This window comes from Ischnura elegans, chromosome 2 (assembly GCF_921293095.1).
Source record: "Ischnura elegans chromosome 2, ioIscEleg1.1, whole genome shotgun sequence".
Lineage (NCBI taxonomy): Eukaryota > Metazoa > Arthropoda > Insecta > Odonata > Coenagrionidae > Ischnura > Ischnura elegans.
In genome coordinates this window covers 145,927,712-145,953,083 of record NC_060247.1, presented here as the reverse complement: position 1 = coordinate 145,953,083, position 25,372 = coordinate 145,927,712, and the positions used below count along the sequence as shown (strand labels likewise).

The window sequence follows — 25,372 nt, the reverse complement described above, 5'->3', positions numbered from 1 at the left end:
AAGATGGAAAGAGAGGCGAATGTAAGGCGAAGCACTGCAAAACGTGACGCGAAGAGCGGGGGACATCAAAAATAATGAAGCGGACGAGATACGAAAAAAAGGTTATGCTGTTAAAAGGGATGTTATTGCTTTGTTAAGGGCTATGATAGGGTAGTTTCCTTCATCAAAGAAACCGAAAGGCATTGATTGCGATTCGTTACCCACCAGTAGTGTATACGTAATATATAAATTATTTGGTTTTAGAAATACCGGTTTTGACGAATGGCAATGGTCCATTTTTATCCTCATTTGAAAAGGGCCAGATTGGTGCCCATGCGATGCCACTCCACGTGACGTCACAGGGACCTAGTTCTATAGGAGAAGATAGGAGTTATACATCGTCTGAGATTACCAATGCATGCATGAGGCGCATAGCTCAGGGAAACATGTCTCAATAATCACCTATTAAAACTGGCTAAGGTCGGAAATATTTCTTCGTTTGATAAGGTATTAACAAAACCTTTTTTAAGCCAAGCGCTACAACCCAGCAAGGTACTCAGCTACCCGCTAGCATCCTGCGTCCTATCAGCGCTCAGAGCCTCGATCAAGGTCACCTCACAAGGCGGGAGGGGGAACCAGAAATACGTCACACGGAGAGATTTCCTTACCCGTCGCGTTTTCGCGCGCTTGAAATTTTTCACTTTTCATTTGATCGCGAAAAATAGATACCGTCATTTAAAAATCTAAAAGCGTGAAATACGTACTCCAGGAGTAATAATCTTCCGATATAGGCAATAAAAAATAATAGGAAACCACCCTATTGGTATGGTAAGGGTTAATATTCCGAGAAGGAGTGGGTAAGCATAGAAAAGAGCAGGAAAGAGAGAAAAAAAGGACTGAGTCGCAGTAATGGCCGGGGGTACGCGAACAGGTATCGTGGAAAGCTCACGTAAAGAGATGCGCCCGAAAATTAACGTCCGTAAAAATAAAACAATGCTTAAAACAAATGGGGCCACGGGAAATAGGGGGTAATGATATATGAGAGGATTCTTCTTTTTTATTCAAAGATTCCACCCAGACTCGAGAGTTATGCGATCATTGGTTGGTTAAATATAATCGGGTGTTTTCCCGGCGTAGGTGTTGGATGAAAAGTTCTCGGGCTTTCCACCGGGTAATAAAATCCTTCTCCGCCGACGTTTCGATGTCTATTAGGGGCATCATCCTCAGGGCAACTGAGTGTCGAGACAAAATTCGAACTTCATTTATAGGAACGGCCAGGTGGTCAGGTGCCGTGTGATTGGTCGGCTTCGTCGCGTTGGGTCATCGTGCGCTCTGATTGGTTCTTGCCATCTCTGGTTAAGCGAATGGTCTTCAACACCGGTTTCCACGAGCTGCTTAGGTTGAAACCACTGTCGCGATTGAAATTGTTGGGCTCTAGTCGGATCTCGATGGCTTCCTTAACAAGTCGATCCCAATAACCATAAGCCCGGGCGATGACCGCCGTCTCCTCGAACCGGATAGGGTTATCGCAGCTGATGCTGTGCTCCGCGATGGCAGACTTTTCGGGTTGTCCTAGTCTGAGATGGCGACGGTGCTCTTTCAGACGTGTTTCAATCGTCCGGGCCGTCTCACCCACATAGACCTTACCACAGCCGCAGGGCACCCTGTAGACTCCAGATATCTTGAGGCCTCTCGGGTCCTTGGCTTCCACAAGAATGTCCCGTATTTTAGAAGGTGGCTTGTGGATGGTTTGGATGTTGTTTCTCTTCAGTATTCTCGAGATCTTCCCAGAAACTGAAGAGATATAGGGAAGACAAGCCCTGGCAATAGGTGGATCAGCCGTCTCCTTCGTCATGCGGTGCCGTGTACCAATGGCCCTTTTTAGGGCCATCGAGAACATCCTGTCACCGTATCCGTTAAGTCGGAAGGTTCTTCTCAAATATTCCAACTCAGAAGGTAGGCTGTTTTTATCTGAGATGACTGTGGCACGGTGGATCAAGGTGGAAATGACGGCCGCTCGTTGAGAGGGATGGTGATGACTACCTCAGTGGAGGTAGAGGTCCGTATGCGTAGCCTTCCGATATACACTGTGCCCCAGTGTTCCGTCCAGTCTCCGGTGAACCAAGATGTCGAGGAATGGCAGCCGACGGTTTTCTTCAACTTTCATGGTGAAAGATATGTTGGGATGTTGGCCATTCATGTGATTCAAGAACGCATCCAAGGATTCCCTACCATGGGGCCAAATGAGAAAGGTGTCGTCAACGTAGCGGAAAAATACCTTGGGACGGAGTGGAGCAGAGTTCAACGCCTTCTCTTCCAAGTGTTCCATGAAGAAGTTCGCTATGACGGGGGATAATGGTGACCCCATGGCAACGCCGTCTGCCTGCTCGTAAAATTCTCCACGGTACTGGAAGTAAGTGGAGGTCAGGGTACGCAGAAACAGCTTCACTGTGCGGTGGTCAAACTTATCAGCCAGGAGTTTCAGCGTGTCTTGCAGAGGGACTCGGGTGAAGAGGGAGACCACATCGAGACTGACCAGCAGGTCATTCTCGTCTGTACGAAGTTCCTCCAGTGTTCCCACAAACTCCGCAGAATTCTTGATGTGGTGCTCACAGCCTCCAACATAGGGGGACAGGATGCCGGCGAGATAACGTGCCAGGTTGTAAGTGGGGGCTACGATGGCACTCACGATGGGTCGCAATGGAGTCCCTTCCATTGGTTGGTTCAATTCCATAGAAAAAATGGTGGAGAGAAATGAACCTTACTGGAGTTGATAGCGTTTACACGGTAACAATTAGGGTTCTTCGTCAATCACTTCAACATAGTTTTGCTCCTTTGTTCCCGCAACTGCTTTATAAAGGCATTGTAAGGCGAATGGAGTGGCCTATTTACCCTTCAGTACTCTAACATACAAATCTGTCACTTCAGAAGCACACCTATAGACCATCAAACGACATTAGTTAACTAATATTGACAAAAATATAGAAAATACCTGGGGATTAATCAATGCATTCAACTCAACACTATTTCGGAGGATACGGTAAGTATGACTGCTCATGCATAGTAGTAAAACCTTGCATGCACAAATTATGATTAACTAAAATAAAAATATATTTTAGAGGTCAATGAACCTATAAAACCTATAACATGACCATACGATAATTAAGCATACTCGTTCGAGCTTCATTTAAATCATAAATATCTCATTTCGAGTCAAACTCTCAGGCCATACTTCGTAGGCTTGTTAATGTATCCAGTAGAAAATATGAACCCCTATTTTCCAAACAAATCTCATTGTTTCGGAGGAATTTTAACATCTTTTCCTACAGATATTCAGAACTATTTTCTCTAATGCATATAAGAAATAAGTGCACCAAAATAGTATCTTAACAAGAATATAAATAGCCAATGAATTATTAGGAAAACGCCGTCGCGTAAAAGCTGATAGTCAGTCTTGAAGAGCGAAAATAGGCAGTTACCCTCGATAAATCAGGAAAATGGTTTAGATAGTAAATGAATGGGAGGAAAAAAAGAACAGAAAATTAAAAACTACGGCATAAATTTTGATGTGGCTTCTTGGCCAAGGGCCGAAATACGACCGGAAAGGAAAACCAGTCGGAGATCTTAAAGAGGAAACGCAAAATTCCTGCTCCAGATTGGAGGAGAGGAAATCACTGTGCTTCTCATTCCTCTACTAAAGATTTATTCCGTCCTAACTCTTCTATTTTAAAGAGACAATTTTCCACTATAAAATGAAGCAAAATACGTCTTAAGAATGCCATTTAGCCTCAATATCAACAAAATCAAACCACTCATCCAATAAGAGAGGATACTAGAATTTTTTCCTTCGTCAATCGCACGCATTAGAGAAATAAAACATTGAAAATGATAAGGCAACATTAGGTGTAATCGACTCAGTATAATTTGCCTTACTAGCATCAGATATAACACAGGAATTCGCCAGCTTTAAGTCGAAACAAAAAAGTAAAGAACCAAACCTAATTATGAAAAATGCCTCCATATGTGACAAAACAATTACTTCACATTTAAATGACGCATAAATATCGTGACAGTACATGAATGGAAGACGGCTATTACGAGTGATGTGATAAAACGCGGACTGACAAGGAAGCTGTTGGTCTAACAAGTACCCAAAACGCCGCCGCTAATGATGTTTTTAGAGGCTACAAGAAAGAATATTTAATTTGCTAACGACAGAGATTTAATTTAAAAGAAGAGGTTGGCTAAGACCAACCAGCTCGTAATGCGACAACGCACGGCGGCGAACGACGACAGCACTCTCGAGAGAAAATTAGAAATGCCTTTGCGGGGAAGGAGCGCTCATCGAACGGGAGGCGATCGAAACCACCGAGAGAACCACACGGCCGAGAAGGGGTGCACCCGAAAACGCGTCCCAACTTTTTAGAATCCCCCTTTTTATGGAACTGCCCCATCTCCACTGAGCGCAACTTTGCGATTGGAAGATGGGAAGGCGGACGCTAAACTAGAGACACATCGCGGGAACGGGAGGAGTGAAAGCGAATAATGAGCCTGAAAAGGAATAAATAAGCGTCCGATGGAACGGATTGGGATGGAGAGAGAGAGAGGGAGAGAATGGGAGAAAGAGAGCGAAAGAGTGGATGCAACGGGAGAGAGAAGAGAGGAGAAAAAAACAGGCGAGGAGGCTCGCTCGACGCTTTTAATGGCTGAAAGGCTTTTCGGTGACTAGGGGGGTTGGAGGGGGTGGTAGGGGTTTAGAGGAACGGGGATGAAAAGTTGGAGAGGGTGCGGGGAATAGGCAGTAACAATCCACGCTGCGCCGGTGGGGATTTATTACCCCCCAGGGGGTGTGGGAGGTTAAAACAGCGCATGCGCGCTGAAGCAGGATGAAAAATGAACTCGCGCTGGCAATGGAAACAGAATAGAAGAGTCCCCCTCTCCCCCCCCCCCCCAACTCCCTCGTATATCACTGGGAGCGCGCTGCTACACTCGCACACAAACCCGCAATAGCAGCCAGGCCCCAAAATTTCGTCGAGGCACCCAAAGCCTCCACCCAATCCCGCTCGCTCGCCGCACCACCCCCTCCGAGTGCAGACGAGAGAGAAAAGAGGTGGCGAGGGGATGAGGAGAGGGCTGAATTTTCGCGAGCCCTCCGACGAAGAGACGCAAAGGGAGGAATACTTTGGAACTGTGGAGTGAGGACGGAGTCGTTCCGAGGCGGAGTGGGAGGGATGCGATGGAAAGAAGAATAATAAACTTTCCCTCGACCGCTCTTTCTATTCAGTAAAGGCAAAACAAGTTAAACAGAAAGTTAAACCAAACCTACGAGGACAGAGTTTGGAGTAGGGATGGAAGGCAGGGATTACTAAGGCAAATCTACAGGTTAAGTTGGGTTTACGGTCGACACTACTAATTACCTCGGCTTGTCCCCATCCCCACGTTGAATCTTGCTCCTCATTTTTAGGTTAAGACTTCACGAGGATTCAAGAAGAGGAAGAAACTTATAAATGTTTCAATCTCTTTAATCGTTTCAGTATAAATTGAATGCATACAATTCGTTAAATAGAACTTCCAAATGCTAAAATTAACTAAATAATAATGGAAGGAAAGCTGTTAGCATTGCTTTTGGTAGATGCAAAGGTACGTTAACACACGATATTTACTAATCACTTTAGTATGTTCTCTTTCCACATTGAATCTCATCCAACGGTAGAGCATGAGGCCGATTATTCATGACGGGGAACGAAACACAGAAGTGAGCAATAAACTGTTTCTCCGCCACTCTCTGTCCCTCTTCGATAGGAGGAGAACATGCTAAACAGAACTTTGAGTAAAACTCACGATGCTAGAGTTTGGGGTAGGTGGGAATGGAGCGGGAGGTGACGCGAGATTGCGAGCGATAGACGCGACCCATCCCACTCGGTAGACACTCTTTTCAAAAACGGCAATAGTAGGCCGTCCTCGCCATTCCCCCATCCCTCCTCCACGGGGCCCTAGATTCGCTCCCAGCCAGCCCCGTGAGAGCACAATGCAGCGACAAGACTCCGGGCGGCGAGCCCTAAGGCAACCGTTGCCCAGCACGCGTTGGATCGCGGATCGAAATAAAACCAGGAAAGCCTCAGGAGAGAGAGAGAAGAGAACCGATGGAGGACACAGAGGACAAAGGAGACGAAGATCTGATGCAGTAGGATGCAAGTGCATTCTAATTGTAGGCCCAACACGGAAAAGGTATAAAAATAAAACTGCGAAAGGCTTGGGAAGTGAAATACGGCAGAGAATAATAACATTCTCCCCAATTCTCTCCACCAACATCACTGAGTGCAGAATACGATAAAAGCACTTTGAATAAAACCGTAACATTCTAGGTTCAAGATATTTTTTCACAGAGAATTAAACAATATTTCAGTTTGCCCGCCCCGCGTGGTGTCCCCGCATAGAGGGAGAGATAAATGAATACCAACTAGAATACACTTCTGTGAATATTCACCAATCTTCTTTACCCATCATTCCCCTCATGTTCACCGAAAATGTTTCCGAGCGTCCACTTCCACCAAGCCCTTCCGAGCATCAACTTGCCCCGCGGAGCCGCGTACCTGGCTCACACCAAGATTCGCCCCAGTGAGCGAGAGAGGGAGACGTAACGATTCAGGCAGAGGGCGGGGGATCCGAGGATGAAGGTGCATCTCAATCGCAGGTATGGAGCGCGCACAAAACACTCGGCAATGCTCCTCTCCTCTCATTTGTTACGGAATCGAATTCAGAGATGAAACTCGCGACGAAGTAATTACTTCACACGGATCCGCCGGATTCGCTCGCGCATCCCCGCCACCACTCAAGCCGAAGGGATTTGCGCTCACATCCCGGCCAAACGACAGCGAAGAAATGATGGAAGGGAACACGTGGGATAATTATCCCAGGGCGACCGATTACACCGGGCAAAGCCGACCACGGGAGAGAAGAGTCCAGGGAGCGGCGCTGTTTAAAGTCTCAAAGTCTTTACAGTCTTGCAGCGAGAAATAAACGTGTCATTCCAGAAAAATCCAACAAGCAGTTGAGTATTCGGTGCCCTCCCCGTTAGATTAAAGGGGGCGGAACATTTAAAATACTACAAATTTTGCATTAACACCTGCTGCCTCACGCTGGTAATAATAACACTCCAGACATAACGAGTGATTGATGACACGTGACTAAAAATATATCTGCGCAAGTAAAAAGCGAGGGCATAAAAAAGCGGAGAAGAAATTGATATTATTTTCCTACAGTCAACAATTGAAGTAGAAGTTATGCTGAAAAAAACAGTGGTGCTGTGCATTAGGCTGGCCCTTATTTTTCAGAATTGCGAAAAGTTATGTTTTCCTAGTCTCAAAATGATCCAAATGGGGTTTAAATTCACGTGTTCAAATTTGGTTACTTTAAAATAACGGCAATCCGTGCCCCAAGGGCCCTAAGTACTAAGGACCCTCAATTGAGTTTTTTGGGGTCAAAAAAGTGCTATTTCTATGTAAAACGTAAAAGAAAGTTCCTTTAGTTTAGGACCGATTTTCTATTTGTTTTGACCTATCTCTAAGCATTTAGGAGATATCGTCCGTCGTAATGCAATCCATCCCCCAGGGCGCCACCCCGCACCGCGGCGCCGCTGAAGTAAGGCCCGCACCGCGGCGCCGCTGAAGTAAGGCCCGCACCACTTACTAGAGACTTCCCCTCCCCCCCCCTCCCCTCCCACGACAAAGACTTTGCTCCTGATGACAAGATTTACATGTCAGTGGTACAGAATTGAACAGGTTGCTCTTCTTCTGTCATGGTTAATGTTGTTAAAGCCTACAATTGTAAGTTGCCGGGCGCTGTCGTCCTCGTCATCCGCAGAAGGATAAGGAAAGTCGCGCAGAAAGAAAGGAGAAGTCACATGTCGGGGAGAATCACACTTTATTCTGCTTTGGTTTCCTTACAACCGTCGACTGCCTCGAACTGCCCCGCGAGCTGCCGTCTCCCTCTTGTCAGCGTTTTTCCGTTGTTTCCCAGGTGCGTTGCAGGCTCACGTTCTTAAGAAAAGATCTCTTACCTTACGTGGCCATGCGAGCGCTTCCTGTCTGTGTTGAGAGGTAGGGGAATCGTGAGAGCGAAAGGAAAAGGTTTATCGCTGAGCTGGTCTGGGAATAGGAAATGAGGTAAGGAAGACGGCAGTCGCCCCATACACAATGTCAATTTCAACCCTTCAACGCCGTCCTATATACTGGGTACTCTGGTACCAAGCCCTCAAACCTTAACCCTTTCGAGACCGCGGAGTTTTCGTCTTAGCTTGACTGCTGTACCGAGCCCCAAGAGACTCTTCTTTCTCGTGGTACGGAGCATTTTTGGAGGGCATTCGTTAAGAAGGGTCTCGTTGAACCTTTTTCGACCCCTCCACGGTGGGACTCCGCATTATCTCGGACTCCGAGAGTAGTTGTGCTCCCTCCTTTCCGGGTTTACGACCATACCTGCGGCATTGGTTCGCGGTCAACTTATGTATTGCTTATATGTATTTAGCAAATGGATAATTGTTCCTTGCACGTAAATTACAGACTTTGAATTGAATTCCTCATTTTTATCTGAGCATTGTCAAATTTTAAACGAAGTTCTAAGGCCATTATTAACGCATTTAATGCGGCAACAATTTCCATGTTTATGTTTATAAATAACTCGAGATATAAGTTAATATTTGTCGTAGAATTTCATTTAAAAATTGTAAACGCTGCTCAAAAGACGAATAATTCAATTCTAAGTGTATATTCCTTGAGAAATGAACAAATATTTATTTCTAAAATTGACTGTATAAACAATTGAATGACCGCTGTCCCTTACCGCTGAGAAGGATGAAAAAAGACGAAGGGTCCGGGTACCTGCTCCCGGATTCCGAGGGTTAATCCTAAACCCCGAAGCGTTGGGTCCCGAGACAAAGGCGACCTAAACCCACGACCGTCCTGAAAAGGGGAGAGCTAGAAAACGTATATTTACGGGTTTCGTTTTCTTGACCGAGAAGCTCTCACACGTATATATACGTCCGTGGTCTCCCGGGTCAGGAAACGTTCACACGTATATATACGTGTATGGTAGGGAAAAGGTTAATTTTTTGCCACCATACGGCCGCGAGCCATTCCAGCATGCTTTGTTCCGAAGCACTCTTTATGTAAAAAGTATTATAAAAATGTGATGCAATTGTGTCCGTGAATCATAACGGATTGAAGGAAATGAGCAGAGCTTCCAGGGCTCCAACAGTAGATAGACATATTCGAGAAAGAAGAATATGAGGCAGTCAGTTCACTGATGAAGATCAATGTGGTGAAAAAGTTAATTCGTGTGCTTAACTCGCAAAGGATAGGAAGTGCTAAGTTTTTTTAGAATTTAAGGAGAAAAGTGGTGAAATAACTAGTTTATCATGAATACACATGACGTTCATTTTAAGAATACGCCAACAAGGAAAGACTAAATCCAGGCATTGAACCGGTTGGAAAAGGAAGAGAAGAAATACTTGGCTGAAAGTTACCTACAGTGAGAGTAGTACTGCGTGTTTTTTCTATCACCTAATGGGTTCGAAATGTATGGGACATAGGGGGAGAAAAACCGTAAGAAACGCGTTTTATCCATGGTACAAATCGAGAATTCCTGTTACTACGGATAATAAGGCGATTCAGAAGTTAGAAAAATTACGCAAAGAATGGATGAACACATAGATAGAGAGCGCGGACTACAGTGGAGTCAAAGGGGAGGGAATCTTTTGTGACAAAACTTGATGATTTGTTTGACATAGCAATGAGCGGTACCGTTGAATTTCTGACGCACGAGGAGGAAAGAACAGTGAATCTTTCAGATAAATGTTCTTGGGCTGAAGAAAAAAATTCTTACGCAATCAAAGAGGAGCACGAAATGAGTATTTGATGGAATACATTTCAATGTATTCAAGAAGAAAGAAAAATATTTGGTTCTCCGCTGTTGTTGTGCTGCGTCTGCTTCCAACAGTGACCCGCAGTTCCTGAAAATAATTGCTACGAGTAATTACGAAAGTGTTAACCTGGACATAGCGAAGCAGAACAAAAGAGGTTTTCAAACTACTTGTGGTACCTGAGTGAGGAGTTGGTAGGCCTGTCATTCTTTGACGGATCCTTTTCTAGGAGCGAATAGGAAAGAGTGATACGCCGTATGAGGACATATGAGGTAAAATATAATCCATCGCAGAAGGCATCCTGGCATCCTATAAACATAAAGACATGACTAAGGTTCTATATCAAATTTTATCTCTACTAACACGAGAAAGCTATTCACTGCATTCTTTGATGTGCCCATGCGGGAATGGAATGAACATCTAAGAACGATTTGCAAATTATTCTGGGTCCTCAAGTGGTAAATGATTGAGCAGGGAGAGGGGTGAAACCAATTCGAGATTTTAAATCAGTCACATAGAAGGAATACAGCTTTCAAAATGTATTACTAAGTGTGATTTTCCATTGTAGTACAACCACTAACGTGCGCAAAGACACTTTAGGTGCTAAATATGGTGCATCAGTGAAACATTAGAAATACCCTGAAAATGTATTTTATTGTAGTTGATATGTACTGAAATTCAAGGACGGAGTGAAAATAAATCACTTGGATTAGAAATATTTTCACGGAAATTAAATTCTTTTCAACGTATGCACATTTCTTCAGAGGCTAGATCAGTGGGACCAATTCTTTGCCGTGGGAGGGGAGGAGGTAGAGGGGAAGTGTCTAGTAAGTGGTGCGGGCCTTACTTCAGCGGCGCCGCGGTGCGGGGTGGCGCCCTGGGGGATGGATTGCATTACGGCGGACGATATCTCCTAAACGCTTAGAGATAGGTCAAAACAAACAGAAAATCGGTCCTAAACTAAAGGAACTTTCTTTTACGTTTTACATAGAAATAGCACTTTTTTGACCCCAAAAAACTCAATTGAGGGTCCTTAGTACTTAGGGCCTTTGGGGCACGGGTTGCCGTTATTTTAAAGTAACCAAATTTGAACACGTGAATTTAAACCCCATTTGGATCATTTTGAGACTAGGAAAACATAACTTTTCGCAATTCTGAAAAATAAGGGCCGGCCTACTGTGCATTTCAACTTCTGACAAAGAAAATATCTGATACTTTCCTCGCTACAAACACGAAAATTGGCAGAGGGAAATTAATGAAGTCGCTAAACGCAGAAGGTTAGATAAAAATCAAAGAGCGTCCGAAAAATTGCCTTCCTGCGCTTGCTGATTGTGGCTATTTAAGCGACAGCGCTACGTTTCTTTAAAAAAAGTCATTATTAAGTAAAAGAGCAGTTTTATAACAATTTGTTCGCGAAATATTTGAATCACGAGGAAGAGTATGGATATTTCCGCAGATTTCTTCGAGTCAAGCATGACTACAGCAATCAAGGTTAAAATTTAAGAGTGCTCAGATTCTTCTATGGCAAAAAGAAAGCCAGTTCCAGCAATATGCGTCAATTTAGGAAGAGAACCACTTTCGCCATGCACCTGAATGAAGCCGGCCAATGTAATGCCGGGACTTACTTCGTTTGTCTCCTCCCGAAAGCACATCCTCACGGTGAGTCGCCACTACTGGGCAGGAGCCGCAAAACCAATTACTACACATTTGAATGACTGGCAATTTACTCCGTTCCTTTTTTTACTCCCGTCCACTATTGGCTTTTTCATGTCAGATGGACGCAATCACGGCCCTGATTGACCCGCAAGGACATTTGCACTCTGCAAAGCTTTGCTTTCCGGAGGCAGATAGCAATGCCGTGCCATCCCATTCCGGCGAGCGCATTCCTGTCGACAGCTTTGCATTTGAATATTAAATGAAGCGCATCGGCTTGGTTTTTTTCCAACCTCGCTGCTGCAAGGGGCCCATCGTGTGCATTATAGCCTCTTGGAGGCGCGGGAGAGGGGAAGGAAAGCAGTCCCGGAGGATGGGAAGAAATAGCAAATATGTGAATGGGCGGATTCAGACGTAAATTTGGAAGTATACCTAATATTCAATTCATAATTAATTAATTCATAATCTTACAGTAGAATTATTTAGCAAGGACTGGGCAGGATGATAATAGGTTGATGGGTTGGAGATCACCTTCCAAAGGGTTGTCCTGCGCCAGAGCTCTTAACATGCCGGCACATTCCTCCTCCTCCTCCCACATATATGTCAACCGATTGACCGGAAACTGCCATCTACCGAAATGCCTATACTTCCGCCCCCGGTGGGCAGGGGCGGGCATGACCCACATCGAAGCCACGACGACCCGCTCCCCCGCCTCCCATTTGGGCCACTGCCCTCGTGCCCACTCACACATCGACACTCTCTCAGATCGATAAATATCGATAGTGGGAAATCAATGGAGATGGTGGGGCCGCCGCGACTGGATGGAGGAATGGAAAGAGGAGGACTGGTGAGGGGCAGGGATTGGTGTGAGAGTAAGGAGCCAGAGAGAAGAGGAAGAAGAGCATATTTCTTGAAAAAGGAAGGATTCCCTCCTGAAACGCCATGGCAATCAAATAAGTAGAGAAACAACTAAATGATAGCAGTCTTTCCGGAGCAATTAAAGAGTATTTTAAAAACTGTCGCCACAAGATATCCCACAATTTCTATGGCGTGCCTTGAACGGTAATAGTGAGTTAGGAACAAAATTCGGACATCCGACAGTAAGGAAAGATGTCACCAGATGCCACAAAATTGGAATGTCACGACACTTGACCTTGACAAACAAAATTAGGAACATACGATGGAGCTTTTCCTCTTCACGGTAATGATTTTCGCATTCGCAAATTATCGATGCTGAAAATTATCGGAATAAATATTTTAAAATAATACTAAGGTAATGCGGTTTTGTAAAGCATCACGAGCGAGGAATGTGAGACTTAAGATAAAGGTGGGTGGTGAAAAACTTGTGCAGATTGAGCAATTCTACTATTTAGGCAGTACGTTAGAGGAAAACGGATACAGTAGTAAGGACATCAGGAAGAGAATAGCATTAGCGAAGGAGGCGTTCATGAGGAGGAAGGAGCTTCTGAGAGGATCGTTGTGTAAGAGTTTAAAGAAAAGGTTATTGAAGAGTTTGATTTGGAGTGTAGCTCTCTACGGTGCGGAAACGTGGACTCTGAGGAAAGAAGACGAGAGAAGATTGGAGGCGTTCGAGATGTGGGTATGGAGAAGAATGGAGAGGGTGAAATGGACGGAGAGGAAAAGGAACGACGAAGTGCTGGATATGGTTGGCGAGGAGAGGCAGCTTTTAGATGAGATACGCAGGAGACAGAAGGTTTGGATGGAGTTAGCGCTTAGCGGTGAAGGGATATTGAAAATGGTGTTGGAGGGTAGAATGTTGGGGAAACGAGGGAGGGGAAGGAAAAGAATAGGGTTTTTGGATAGATTGAAAGAGAGTAGGCCTTACAGTGAATTAAAGAAGGCAGTGCTGGAAGGAAAGGGAGGCTCCCAGATCACCACTTAGTACTCCATGGAAACCTACCTTAATCGGTAGAATACTATAATAATAATAATAGACGTCCGAAGCAATGGCGGAAAGGTGGGAGGGCAGGGCGGCGGCGGCGGCGGTCGTTCACTCCCCCGGCGGCGGCACCGACCCTTTTCCCGACCAACTGGCCGCTTTAATCTCAGCCGCACGGAGGGTGACGACCGGGCGACTTCAACAGGCGACGGAAACTTCATCAAGAGGAACTAGCCGAGAGTGCAGGGAGTACGGAATTCTTGAAAAAATTACACGTCACCACTTCCTCACATTCTTATTACCGCAATTACGTAATTGGGTGAGATATTTTTATGCCCTGCACCTATTAATTGCCTACAATGAAAATCTAAAAAACTTAAAAAGGTACATGTAACATAGATAATTAATTTTAATTCATCATTACGGAAAAGCGCAAATAACAGACTTTCACTCACGTCTATAGAAAGGAAATATGAATGTAAAATTTACATTACGAAGACTGCTTGAACAGAATGAAATATTTAATGCGTTCAAACGCCACTTAAAATAATTTAGAGACCGAAAAATATTTCAGCGTGCCATTTTGAAGAGGTGAATTTAAAAACATGGAGTTTCCTTCATACTTCAAAGTATTTGAGCACAAGTAGAAACAAAAACGCAACTTACTAATTTTGGATACAAAAATTTACAGGACCAGGCAAGTGTAACCCGAAATAAGCGCTAGTAGCATTTCTCGTACTTTGACTAATATCTACCACGCTCCTTATGCCCAATTTTAACAATCCGTCCCCACAAAACACAGTCACAAGACTTACTTCATCAGCATTCATCAATGAAACAAATACAACCACGTATTTACACGCGTCTTAATTTGCCTTCCATGAATTAGCATCTTCCATCGGGAGTCAGCTTCATGCATTACAACGAAGACTAGCCCCCCGGACACAAATCCACCGTACAGAGAGCGATATGTAAATGTAAAATACACTTACGATATTTCTCCAAACGGTGCGAAAGCCTCCCGCAAAGTTTGCGTCTCAATCTCTGGACTCAGGTCTCCCACGAATATATGGTAATGCTCTGTAAAGAGAGAGAGAGAGAGAAAAGAAGTAATTAAAATCAAGGGAACACTTTACATTCCAGCATTAAATCAGTCACCAGCATACGCACACCAGTCGCGCACACAAACGAAGGACACGGCCAACCCTTCATGGGAAAATTCAGAATGGCGGAGGGCTCGCGTCTCTTATTTTCCTTTTAGCATTTACGTGGTAAGTGGCTTTTCTTTAATACATCCCGATAATTTTATGTGATGTAAGCTCTATGGGGCTAGCATATGATGTTTTTTTGTATTGCTATGAGGAATAAGGTGCATTGCTATCCTAGGAACCATAGGGACAAAATTGGAGTGTTCTTGGCAGTTAAATCAGCCATAAAGCTCGCGAGGACATAGTTCATATCTAAGGCAGCCGTGATATCTTTCAGTGCCCAAGTGGCCATTTAAAGAAAATATACTTCCTAAACATGGCGTTGTAATTGCCTCGGCATGGGCTTGTGGAAAGGCATTTCGATTATCTCTTGGCACTCTCTTTCCTTTGCCAAGTTAAAACGACATTATTCACTCTTGAGTACCAGTTAAAACTCGCTGCATGGTAATTTTTCCTTGTATTTCATCAAGGTGTGTATACATTTATCATGATCTTCTTTTTTTTAAATAATCATACACGGATACCCTCGCGAGCTCCAGTCGGACATGAGAAAAAGGGGGAAGTGGTCTGGAAAGCGATATATTTTCCGTGGGAGGTTTCATCTGCGACAGATAAAGCATCTACATCTACATAATACCCTGCGAGCCACCTCTAGGGTGTTTGGCAGGGGGTGATCAATCACCAGCATAGTGAAGAAACAGAGTGTCTTATTTCAGAGGTATCTTCTCTTAACCATCGGCATGGGCGATGTTGAGCAGACCGTCGAGGGCTGACACGAATTTTAATTCTCTTTCCATTTGCGACTCAGTTCTTCGTCCTGACTTCTGCAATAATCGCCACTAATGGTAAAGAATTTCCAAATTTCCGATTCTATGCTGAAACTATCGCAATTTCTCCCAAAGAAACCTCCTTTCAATAGAAGTCGAGAACAATATCGAAATTAAAAAAGAAAACTTAAGAAAGTTATAGAAAAGAAACCTTAGCACTTGTCCATTGCATGGCAATTTATAGCCAACAGATATGTTCTCAAAATGACCAATTAAGAATATTTGGTCGGGGTTTAAAATTTCCACATCCAAATTCTACAATGCCGGCACTACATATACAGGCTGGTTTTAAAAAGTGTCTTCGACGCGAAGATCAGGAAGTCGTCGGACACTAAAGTTCCTCTGTTTTAAATATTTCAAAACCCAGAAGCGAAACAAAATTAATTTAAACTCCGCTGCTCATAGCTAAGTTTTGATTCATCAAGTTGGGTGGAGGGGGATAAGAAAGAATAGTTTCGACCCATTACGTTTGACATACGAGCGGAGAGGTTAAAATATTGAGTTTAAAAATCGATTGGCCAGTTTGTGTTCGCCGTACTCCTGTTAATGGTAAAAGTACGAGTGATCAATGGCCCCAATCTAATGGCGGTAGGCCGAACCTCTATTTAATTCAACCATAGTTCGTACTCACAATCAGTGTTGGGGTTGAAACTAAACCGTTCGACAGTGAAGCAAGTGGTCCATGCGGAGTGAAACATTATCTGCATTTCGTTTCGTCCCAGAGTTTCACTTTAGTGTCGACCCGAAGTAGTTTTAACTCCGATTTTGTTTCAACCCTGAGTTAAGCTCCCCCGGTATCCATTTCATTTCGTTTCTGCATTTCGCTCCCGGGAACTGAACTTGAAATTTTACTGGTCTTGACTTACGTTTAGATTCTATTGCCATCCCTGCATGGAAGGATATTGGGATGGAAAAATGAGAGGGAGAGTAGGAGGGACGTGTTACGCAAAAACAAAAAGAGTTATTTTTTCCGGAGGACAAGGGCAAGGACAGAGCGCCAGATGGGGAAGAAGGGTTGATGGACGTAGCCAGGTGACGCCCATCTAGATGAGAGAAGGGACAAGGGAAGAATAAATCCAAAGGGACAGAAATCACGGCCCATATACGCGAGCAACTTCATTTACAGAGTAAATTCTTTGCGTGTAACAAGCAATTTTGGACGCAGTCACGCGCACGGGTACTGTACACCAAAGTACTGTACACCAAAGATGAATTTCGCCATAAAAAGATATTTGACTTAGCCGGTATTCCAACCAAGATCTCCCTACTGCCGGTCACATGTGCTAGCCAGTTACTGAGAAAATAGCTTAGTGCTGTAATTGGCTATCACGCCAGACCAGAAATGGGAGATCCGGGTTCGAATCCCGGCTAAGTCAATTTTTTTTTATGGCAAACTTCATCCTTTGTGTACTTTAATTCCTTATGATCGCCTCACATCGCTAAATGCGTACTCGTTCTAATTCAAGAAACCAGTAACGTAAGCAAAGTTTTTTTTCCTGTTGCTGAAGTCTCGTTTTGAGTTTATGCTTCAGAAAATACTATGTTTTCTAACGTACTAAATATATTCACTTAGTAACCATATATCTGGCTCAAGTATGGAATCTCATTGAGTCATTACAACTCAAAACAAAGGTTGAAAAAGTCTTCAGATAAGCACCTATTTTATTATACTGCATTGCTCCTCAAGTGTAAAGGAGCTTTGTAATGCATGGGGTGACAAATTCGCTAAATTTACGATTATTGGCCGGTTGCAAGAAACTTTCACTATTGGTTCGATAGCTATGGGTCTCATAAAGTTATGGAACTCATAAATTATTTTGGGTTGCAAGAAACAATCGGTCTCATAACCTATCTCCCAATAGTTATTGCTTCGAGCACGTAGTTATTATGAAATCCAACAGATGGCGTTACCGTCGCAACTATAGCAACATAAACAAATTTGAAGAGCGAATTTTGAAAGATATTAAATATACACGAAAATAAAACAACAAGAAAATAAAATACTATCAGTCATTTTCAATTGCAATTTAGAATAGCCTTGTCCATAATAAATCATGACTATTCCAACCCAAAATCTCCTTAACATTATTTGCCAACCAATTGCAATGCATTTTGAATGCTAATGAGGGCTTTCATATCGCTTTGGTGTATGTTGCATTATAACTTTAGCGTGAATCGTTGGGGCTCCAATACAAAGATGCTGCACTCCTAGACACAAATTTAGCAATCGTTTTAGTCAGACTCATTGCTTGGTCCTTTCTGCCAGGCAATAAGCCCAGTGTACATCTTGGCACACAACCCATGTAATTTTATCATTGATTTTATTTTTTCCTGCTATGGCAAAAGTAAACTTTATGTTTTTTTAGTCATTTATTTTACTGAAAATAAGTATGTAACTCAAACAGTAGTGATATAATTGATTCAAAGCAATATAAGCAAACATAAAATACAATATACTGGGCTGTTAACATTTATTTATGAAAGTAAGTTTGGGGTGTATAGCCAAAGTTTAATTGAAATAGGTATCAATTATTGTATTTCTAACAGCATTCCCCAGAGCATTTGGGTTTTCCTCAATAGCTTGATCTTCTGCCTCCCCAAAGTCATCCACATCATCAATATGCTCATCAGGAATTATAGCCAAATCATTCAGAATGGCTGTTGCAACTATTACAGACAATGTTGTATTTATAGTAGTCCTTAGACCAAGTGATAAGCAGGGGAACCTCCTTTTCCATACCCCTATTGCCCTCTCAACAATGTTCCTTGTTTTTATATGGGAAGAATTATATCGATGCTCTGCAGCTGTGGCTGGATTGGCTACGGGTGTCATTAGGTAGGGCCTGCAAGGATAGGCACTGTCTCCCAAAAGATAACCACTACCTAACTCTTTAGCTTCCAATTGAGCACGAATAAAGGAAGAATTGAAAATTGTACTATCGTGCGTGGACCCAGGCCATCGGGAAACAATATCGATAATTTTTAGGTCTGCATCACAAACAACCTGCACGTTGATGGAGAAATAGCCTTTTCTATTGCGGAACAGTTCTGCATTATCTCCCCCTGGAGACTGAATTGGTATGTGAGTACCATCGATGCAACCAATCACAGTAGGAAACCCAGCAACATTAAAAAGCTTTGTTTTCATATTTACGAAATTTTCATATTTAAGGGAAACAAATGTACTTTGGACGGAGGAGGGCCAATTGATGTGTTAATTTCTTAATAATCCGGCAAACTGTTGATTTATGAACTCTAAATGTATCTCCTACAACTATTTGAAAGGTTCCTGTAGCAAAAAATCTTAGGGCAATGAGTAATTGATTGAGAGGTGTGATGGACTTGCTTCTTCTAGTCAGTGGCTTTAAATTATTTTCAATTTTTTGTAGAACGTCCATAACCAAATTCTTATTTAATCTGAATCTTTCACAAAATTCTTCATCATTGTAGAGGTGGAATGGATTTTGTCGCTCCCTTATGACTCTCATTTTTGGTACAACTCTCATTATATCAAGTACTTCTTCATCAGAGGATGTTGAGGACGCTTCACTCTCCTCCATTCTATGAAATTATAAGATAATTAGGAAGTGAATACTCCAATAAAATTCAATGCATGGTAGCATAAAAACATGTTACCATATACTATTTTATGAACACAGGTCACAATATCTAGGTGCTAAAACAGCTTAAATTCAAATTTTAAATTAAATAATGCTTATATTCAAATATTTTCGAATGTCTATCTTCAATGAGAAAAAACTTTGACTTTTCCATTAGTGTTAAATTATCTAGTTGAAGAAACTTGTTCATTTTTTCTGATCCAATTTGTGTAGCATCCATGACTCAAAAATTTCTAGTAATACCCCAGTAGTCTACCACATTAGGCCGATGTTGGACCAAGCTGGCAATGCTGGCTTTCAATGGCCATGGAATGCCAATGAAAGCCCATAATGACCCAATATTGGCTACCCCTTGTAACCCCACATTGGCTACCCCACGAAACACAATATGGGCTACCCCATCTGGTTACATTGGTTTCCCCATGAAACTCAACATTGGCTCCCCATTACATCTATGATGATAAATCACTGAGTTCATTATAATATATTACGTCTCAGCACTTATGGTTCCATGATAGCTTTCCTACTTACATATTCATAGCCCACTTATTTGAGGCTATGTATGTAAAGTTATACTTAAAGACTCTTACACCGTTGCACATAGTTGCACCGTTGCACAATAATAGGGATAACAATAGTTAACGGTGTTTTTATGGCTATGGAAATGTTTTAATTTTTTTTAAATCAGCATTACAAGCTATGAGGGAAAATATTTGTAAATGAAATCCTGTAACTGGGGTGACATGTTCCGACCAGAAAATTCATGAAGCATATCCATAAACTATCAAGAGGCAATAACATGGTTTATTACTGATATTCACTTCAAAATTGAAATTATAAAAAGTTATCACAATATTTACTCTTAAAAATATTCAGAAAATACACAGGCATAAGCAAAATTGCAGCAGATGTAGCTACAACTCAAAAGAATGAATAATAATGTCCTCATAGTAGTACACCAACTTCTATGCACACTTTTTTCCCTTCAATCATAAATGCTAAATGCAAGATATAATTGTGTGATCATCTTTTGAAGATTTTGAAAAAGTGCTGACAAATTCTAAGGAACATTACAAACCTGTTGGATAAATGTGATTTTACCAATCATCATGAGTATTTTTAAATATGTTTGACTTTTCTTTTAAGGAAGATAAAAACAGAATGCACAACAATTCGGCATGGTGTGGGAAAATACCTCTCAACACTACTATAACTCATGCAGAAAATCAATTATTCAATAATAATTGCTATTTTATTCTGAAGAGAATTAGTTCCATGCATTGGTATATTACACTAAATTGAAAGTGAAATGCTGATTTAAGGACCTCGAACATATGTGATCATTTCATCAATGGATAGTATGAAACAAGGTTACTTTCTAATTATGTAATGATCACAGGAGCTATAGAAATCAAATGAATTCCAATTTGCTGAAAATCACTAAATTCACCTTCAGTACACTGTCCTCACGGGTTCTCTAACAGCAGAATTATTGTAGCTGCTCCATCAAACACATATGAATTTATTACTATTGAAGACACTTCAAATAAGTACATGATTGCTTAGATCTTAGCACTTGCCACTGCCCAAACAAAATACTTTATTATTATGTAGCTGAGACAGACAATTACTGTTGGGACTAAATGTTGTAACATTTCATGCCAATTGTAACGTTTTTTACAGGTTAATCACTCTTTCACGATTTTTATATTAATTCCATACTCTTATGTTGTAAACTTTATCGGTCAAAAAAGAATTTGAGACAAACCAAATTTCAATAATAAAGGAAGTTTTCAGTGTTGTCCTCAATGCTTCTATCAAAGTTAAGTAATCCCTCAATTACACACAGCAATCAAACAATTCTGCTCCAGGAACATTCTGAAATACACTTTTTCAAGTTTACTCGAGATGACCCGGATAATTAATGTTCAATGTTCGTAAAATAAACATACGACAACTTTCATACCACAAAGTTTACACTCCGACTGAATTTAACTATTTGCCCTCCTTCATAGTAAAACTTACAGTCGATAAAGTGAACATAAAACACTGCGACGATCTCAAGGATATGTAATATCAATACAATTAGAAGATGAGTGACATCATAATCTTTAAAATCTAAAAATGATGGAATACTAGCTAAATACTGCAAGCTTGCCTTGCCCATACCTGGTAACTGACGAAGTACAATACAAATAACTCAATTTCACAGGATGAATTTACAATTCAGGACACAGATTACCCCTGTTAATTTAAATTAAAGGAAAATAATATCCCTTCAGATGTGTCACGGACGACAAAGACGACAAATAACAGGCGATGCTCGTTCTTGCGTTCTTGCACACGTCGATTATCTTTTTTTCATAGCGCGGCAGATTCAAGTGTTATATTGCAAGTAACGAGAAGTTCTCACAGTATTTATTTCAAATTGTACGCCACACGCCGTCTATTATGACAAAACTCATTCAAAAGCAAACAAAACTGCAATATAATGATAGTTAGAGGTTTTATGAGCATGGTAAAAATCAGTTTCTCTTGCTAAATTCTACTCTTACCTCAGAAATCATCCAACCAGCTGATTAGTCGTCCGCCATTTTCAAGAGTTATGGAACTCATAACTATTTAACCCCGCTCATTCGGCCCGATAAGTTATGGAACGGTTTATAGGACTCATAAAGTTATTGAACGTTCCTGCAACGCAAATTGTTTGGTTGCTTTGGCTTATGAGTCCCATAACTTTATTGAATACATATGTATCGTTCCTGCAACCGGCCCTATGCCACCATATGGGCGATTCCTACGAATCTGTGAGGCAAATTTAACGAAAACTACAAAAATTTCTACTGATTTATGTCAAGACAAAATAATCTTTAGAGAGACAAAATAAACTCTAAAGTGAAAAAAATGCTCTAAAATCTCATATCCATTCGAGATTTTTTACTAAATAGGGTGGTTTCCTATTATTTTTTATTGCCTAAATCGAAAGATTATTACTCCTGGAGTACGTATTTCACATACATGTCATTACAAGTAATACATGAAATTATATATTCAATGAATGATTTATTGCAGTAAAAACGTTATTTCTATTTTCATGCATTTTGTGTAACCATTCTAAAATGGTGATATTGTTTGGTGATACGGTAATTTGATATATTTTCGATGAAGGAAAAACTATAAAAAAAACGCCAAAATAGTAGTATTCAGTCTTTCAATTAGTACAAATATCTCCATCATTATGATTCATAAATTTGTAGTTCATCCATGAAATTGAGTGTTCAGTGAAGAATTTACTGTAGCTAAAAAATTATTTCTACTTTAATGCGTTTCGTTTAATCAATCCAAAATGGCGTCTGTGAGACGCCGCGCGACCAATAGCGTTCCCAAATGTGACCCGACTGACTGACGGAGGGATTGAAGCCTAAGGGCCGTATCCAGAAACTATGCTTCAGCTTGTAGCGGCGCGCACCGCTGAATGCTGTATCCAGAAACCTCACTACTCCAAAACGCTCCAAATGGGTGGGGGTAGTGCTGCCACATTTATTTTGGGCTGGATTGATGACGTAGACAAATTTAGCGACATTTTGAGTCCCTACTATGCGGGCTTTGAGAGGAACTAAGGGCGACAATTGAATAACGAATATCGCAACGCGACTTTGTTTGTAAGCAAAATGGAAACGGGTTGGAAGAAGAATCTCGGCGTAAGAGAAGATTTTGATTTTAAAACTAATTATTGATAGGAAAGTTGTATTGGAGTGCAAGAAAACCAATGCTGTGAGTCTTTCTTTAAAGGCTATGGCATGGAAGAAGGTGGAGGTTGAATTTAATCGGCGCGATGGCGTAACGAAGGTAAGCACATTAGTAGGCCATGATTTGTGAAATTTCAGCGGAGAATCTTTTGTCTTGTTCTTAAAATCTGAATGGAAATTATTGATATAATTTCTCTTTTTTAGTGGTGTTCGTGGAAATAAGGTGTCTTAGGAGATGCGGTATCTCACACGGAATTTATTCTCGGTTCCATGGGATTTTCTTGGTTCTTCAAGTTTCTTCTGTGAATCTGGTTCCGTTCATTGTGTGAAAAGTGTCCCTTTAAATCGGCAAAGTTATCATTGAGAACCAGCTGGTACATGCTGATAAATCTTCGTGTTCAGAAATCTCGCGACGTGTACCAAGTGTCTCGACTAGTGTCGATCGCCGGCCGATGCCCCAGACCCCGCACCCCGAAAATGCACCAATCTGGGCGGAAAAGAGTAACCTCATAAAGTTTTGTTCAGGACACCCTAGTTTCGGTGCTGACTTTATTGATGATTTTTTAAATAAAATGTTTTCATCTGTTACAATTATTGTTGACAATGCGAAATGAAAGGAAAGTGAGCATTTTTTAAAAATAGTGCCGTTATTAAGTTGTACGGGTCGTCGCTGCCGATGTTTCGCTCTAATTACTGACTTCTTATGTCCGCAATGTATAAGTAATTTGATTTGTGAAGTTACAGTTAGTGTATTCGCTCCCGATTTTCTTCGTGTGAACATTTCCTGGACAATTTTATTTGCAATTTGTGTTAATTAGATTTGTGAAGTAACAGTACGTGTCGTGTTGATGTTGATTTTCTTCGTGAGTACTTTTTTTGGACAAGTGTTCTTGTAAAGTGTGATCATTTTATTTATTGAATTGAAAGTGAGTTTTACGACGTTAATAAATACAAGTTTGTGAACTCAGTAATTCTTGTGGTGGTATTTATTGCTGAATAATCCTTGGTGTCACTTGCGCAATTCGTCATTGTGGTTGACAAATATACTCGTACAACTGTCGATTGCATTGGTATAGTTGGATATTTTAGACTTTGAGGAAATATAATAGATACATGTATTGTATTGCAACGTCCAAAGATTTACGTGACATTCATTATGAGATGAATATCATGTGCTATTGTAAACGGACTGCGAAGCAATATGCCATTTCCATCGACCCATCCCTTAAACTTTAACTCATCATTTTTGTGACGGCATAAATCATTATAGGTAAGTTTTCACGTAATTGAACATGGTTTTCAATGGCTCGGAACTGACATTACTTAAACTAGCAGTAACTGAGTATGGACGAGGCTGACTGGAAGACGGCTTTGTTGCTCTGAGTATTTTACGCAAATTTTGGATGTCAGAGGCACAAAGCTGGTGATTGCAACTTTATTTGGGCACTTATATGTAATATTAGTGGTTTTCAAGGAAAGCCACGGTATATACCAAAGTTATTAGCTATTAGAATGGCAAAGTCGACGAGGTTTCAGCATAGTTGCGTTGACAATGGTTATTTTTCGTAAAAAAGTATTTCAAAAGCATCAAGGCGAGACATTAATATGTTCCTAATTTATTTTTCTTTAATTATAAATGGTTTTCAAGGCATGACAGGGCCCGTTTAGAAGTTAATTGCAATTGAAAACGGTGAATCCTAAGAGGTTTCATCTCGGTATTGTTGACAGTATTTATTGGTAGTTAAATTAGGTAAAATATTTACTCATTAGGATAAAAGATGGTTATTGAAGCATTCTTACTATATTTTTAAGTAATAATAAATAATTATCATGAGCTTATAGCCCTTTAAACATCAATAATTATTAATTATAAATGCGAGATGATAAGCAGACGAAACCCGGCGGCCATATTACTTGTAGCGAGTAGCATGCCATGGACCTCACTAGACTTTTGCAGCGGTGAGCGTAGCGGTGCTCGGCCGCTACAGCGGCTCCGTCATCATCTGATGACGTATCTAGCAGTAGTGATGTTTCTGGATACGGGCCTAAACAAGTGCTTTAAAAAGGGAATTAAGCAAGGTCTGGAGCTTATAATCCCTGAAAAAGCTAGCAGGACCCTAAAAAAAGGACGGAGCTCAAATGATTCTAGAATCGCAAACCGAGGGCACGGAATCACATAAATGTCTACGCTAAACGGAGTCAGAACCTCATATAAACTCAATCTACCTTTTTTTTCAAAAACTTTTTTTCGTTCGACTAATCGACTTCTTCATACTTAGCCTTCGAAACGTCGGTGCTGATAAACCCTTTGACCCGGCTGGAAATCCGAGAACTCTTCCTCCAGTCTATTCGCCGGGAAAACCTTAGATCCTTCATGAATACAGTAACTTTGTATTTTCCAAACTTCTTTAAATATTCCACATAAAGACAATTATTTTTTAAATGTTTTTAATCCAATAACTATGCCAATAAAAATGGATAATTCCGACATTTCTTTTAGGATTGTTCTTATACTATGTA

At 41.4% G+C, this 25,372-nt stretch overlaps 3 protein-coding genes across 3 annotated transcripts; all 3 read right to left on the bottom strand.

The window, feature by feature from the left end:
- Nucleotides 1-1,261: 1,261 nt before the first annotated feature.
- Nucleotides 1,262-1,870, bottom strand: LOC124153306. Its single transcript, XM_046526402.1, has one exon. It carries the CDS (start codon nt 1,868-1,870, stop codon nt 1,262-1,264), a length of 609 nt encoding a protein of 202 aa, XP_046382358.1.
- Nucleotides 1,871-2,023: 153 nt separating this feature from the next.
- On the bottom strand, nt 2,024-2,695 carry LOC124153305. Its single transcript, XM_046526401.1, has one exon. It carries the CDS (start codon nt 2,693-2,695, stop codon nt 2,024-2,026), a length of 672 nt encoding a protein of 223 aa, XP_046382357.1.
- Nucleotides 2,696-17,992: 15,297 nt separating this feature from the next.
- On the bottom strand, nt 17,993-18,631 carry LOC124153303 (putative nuclease HARBI1). Its single transcript, XM_046526400.1, has one exon. It carries the CDS (start codon nt 18,629-18,631, stop codon nt 17,993-17,995), a length of 639 nt encoding a protein of 212 aa, XP_046382356.1.
- Between the last annotated feature and the right edge of the window lie 6,741 nt (nt 18,632-25,372).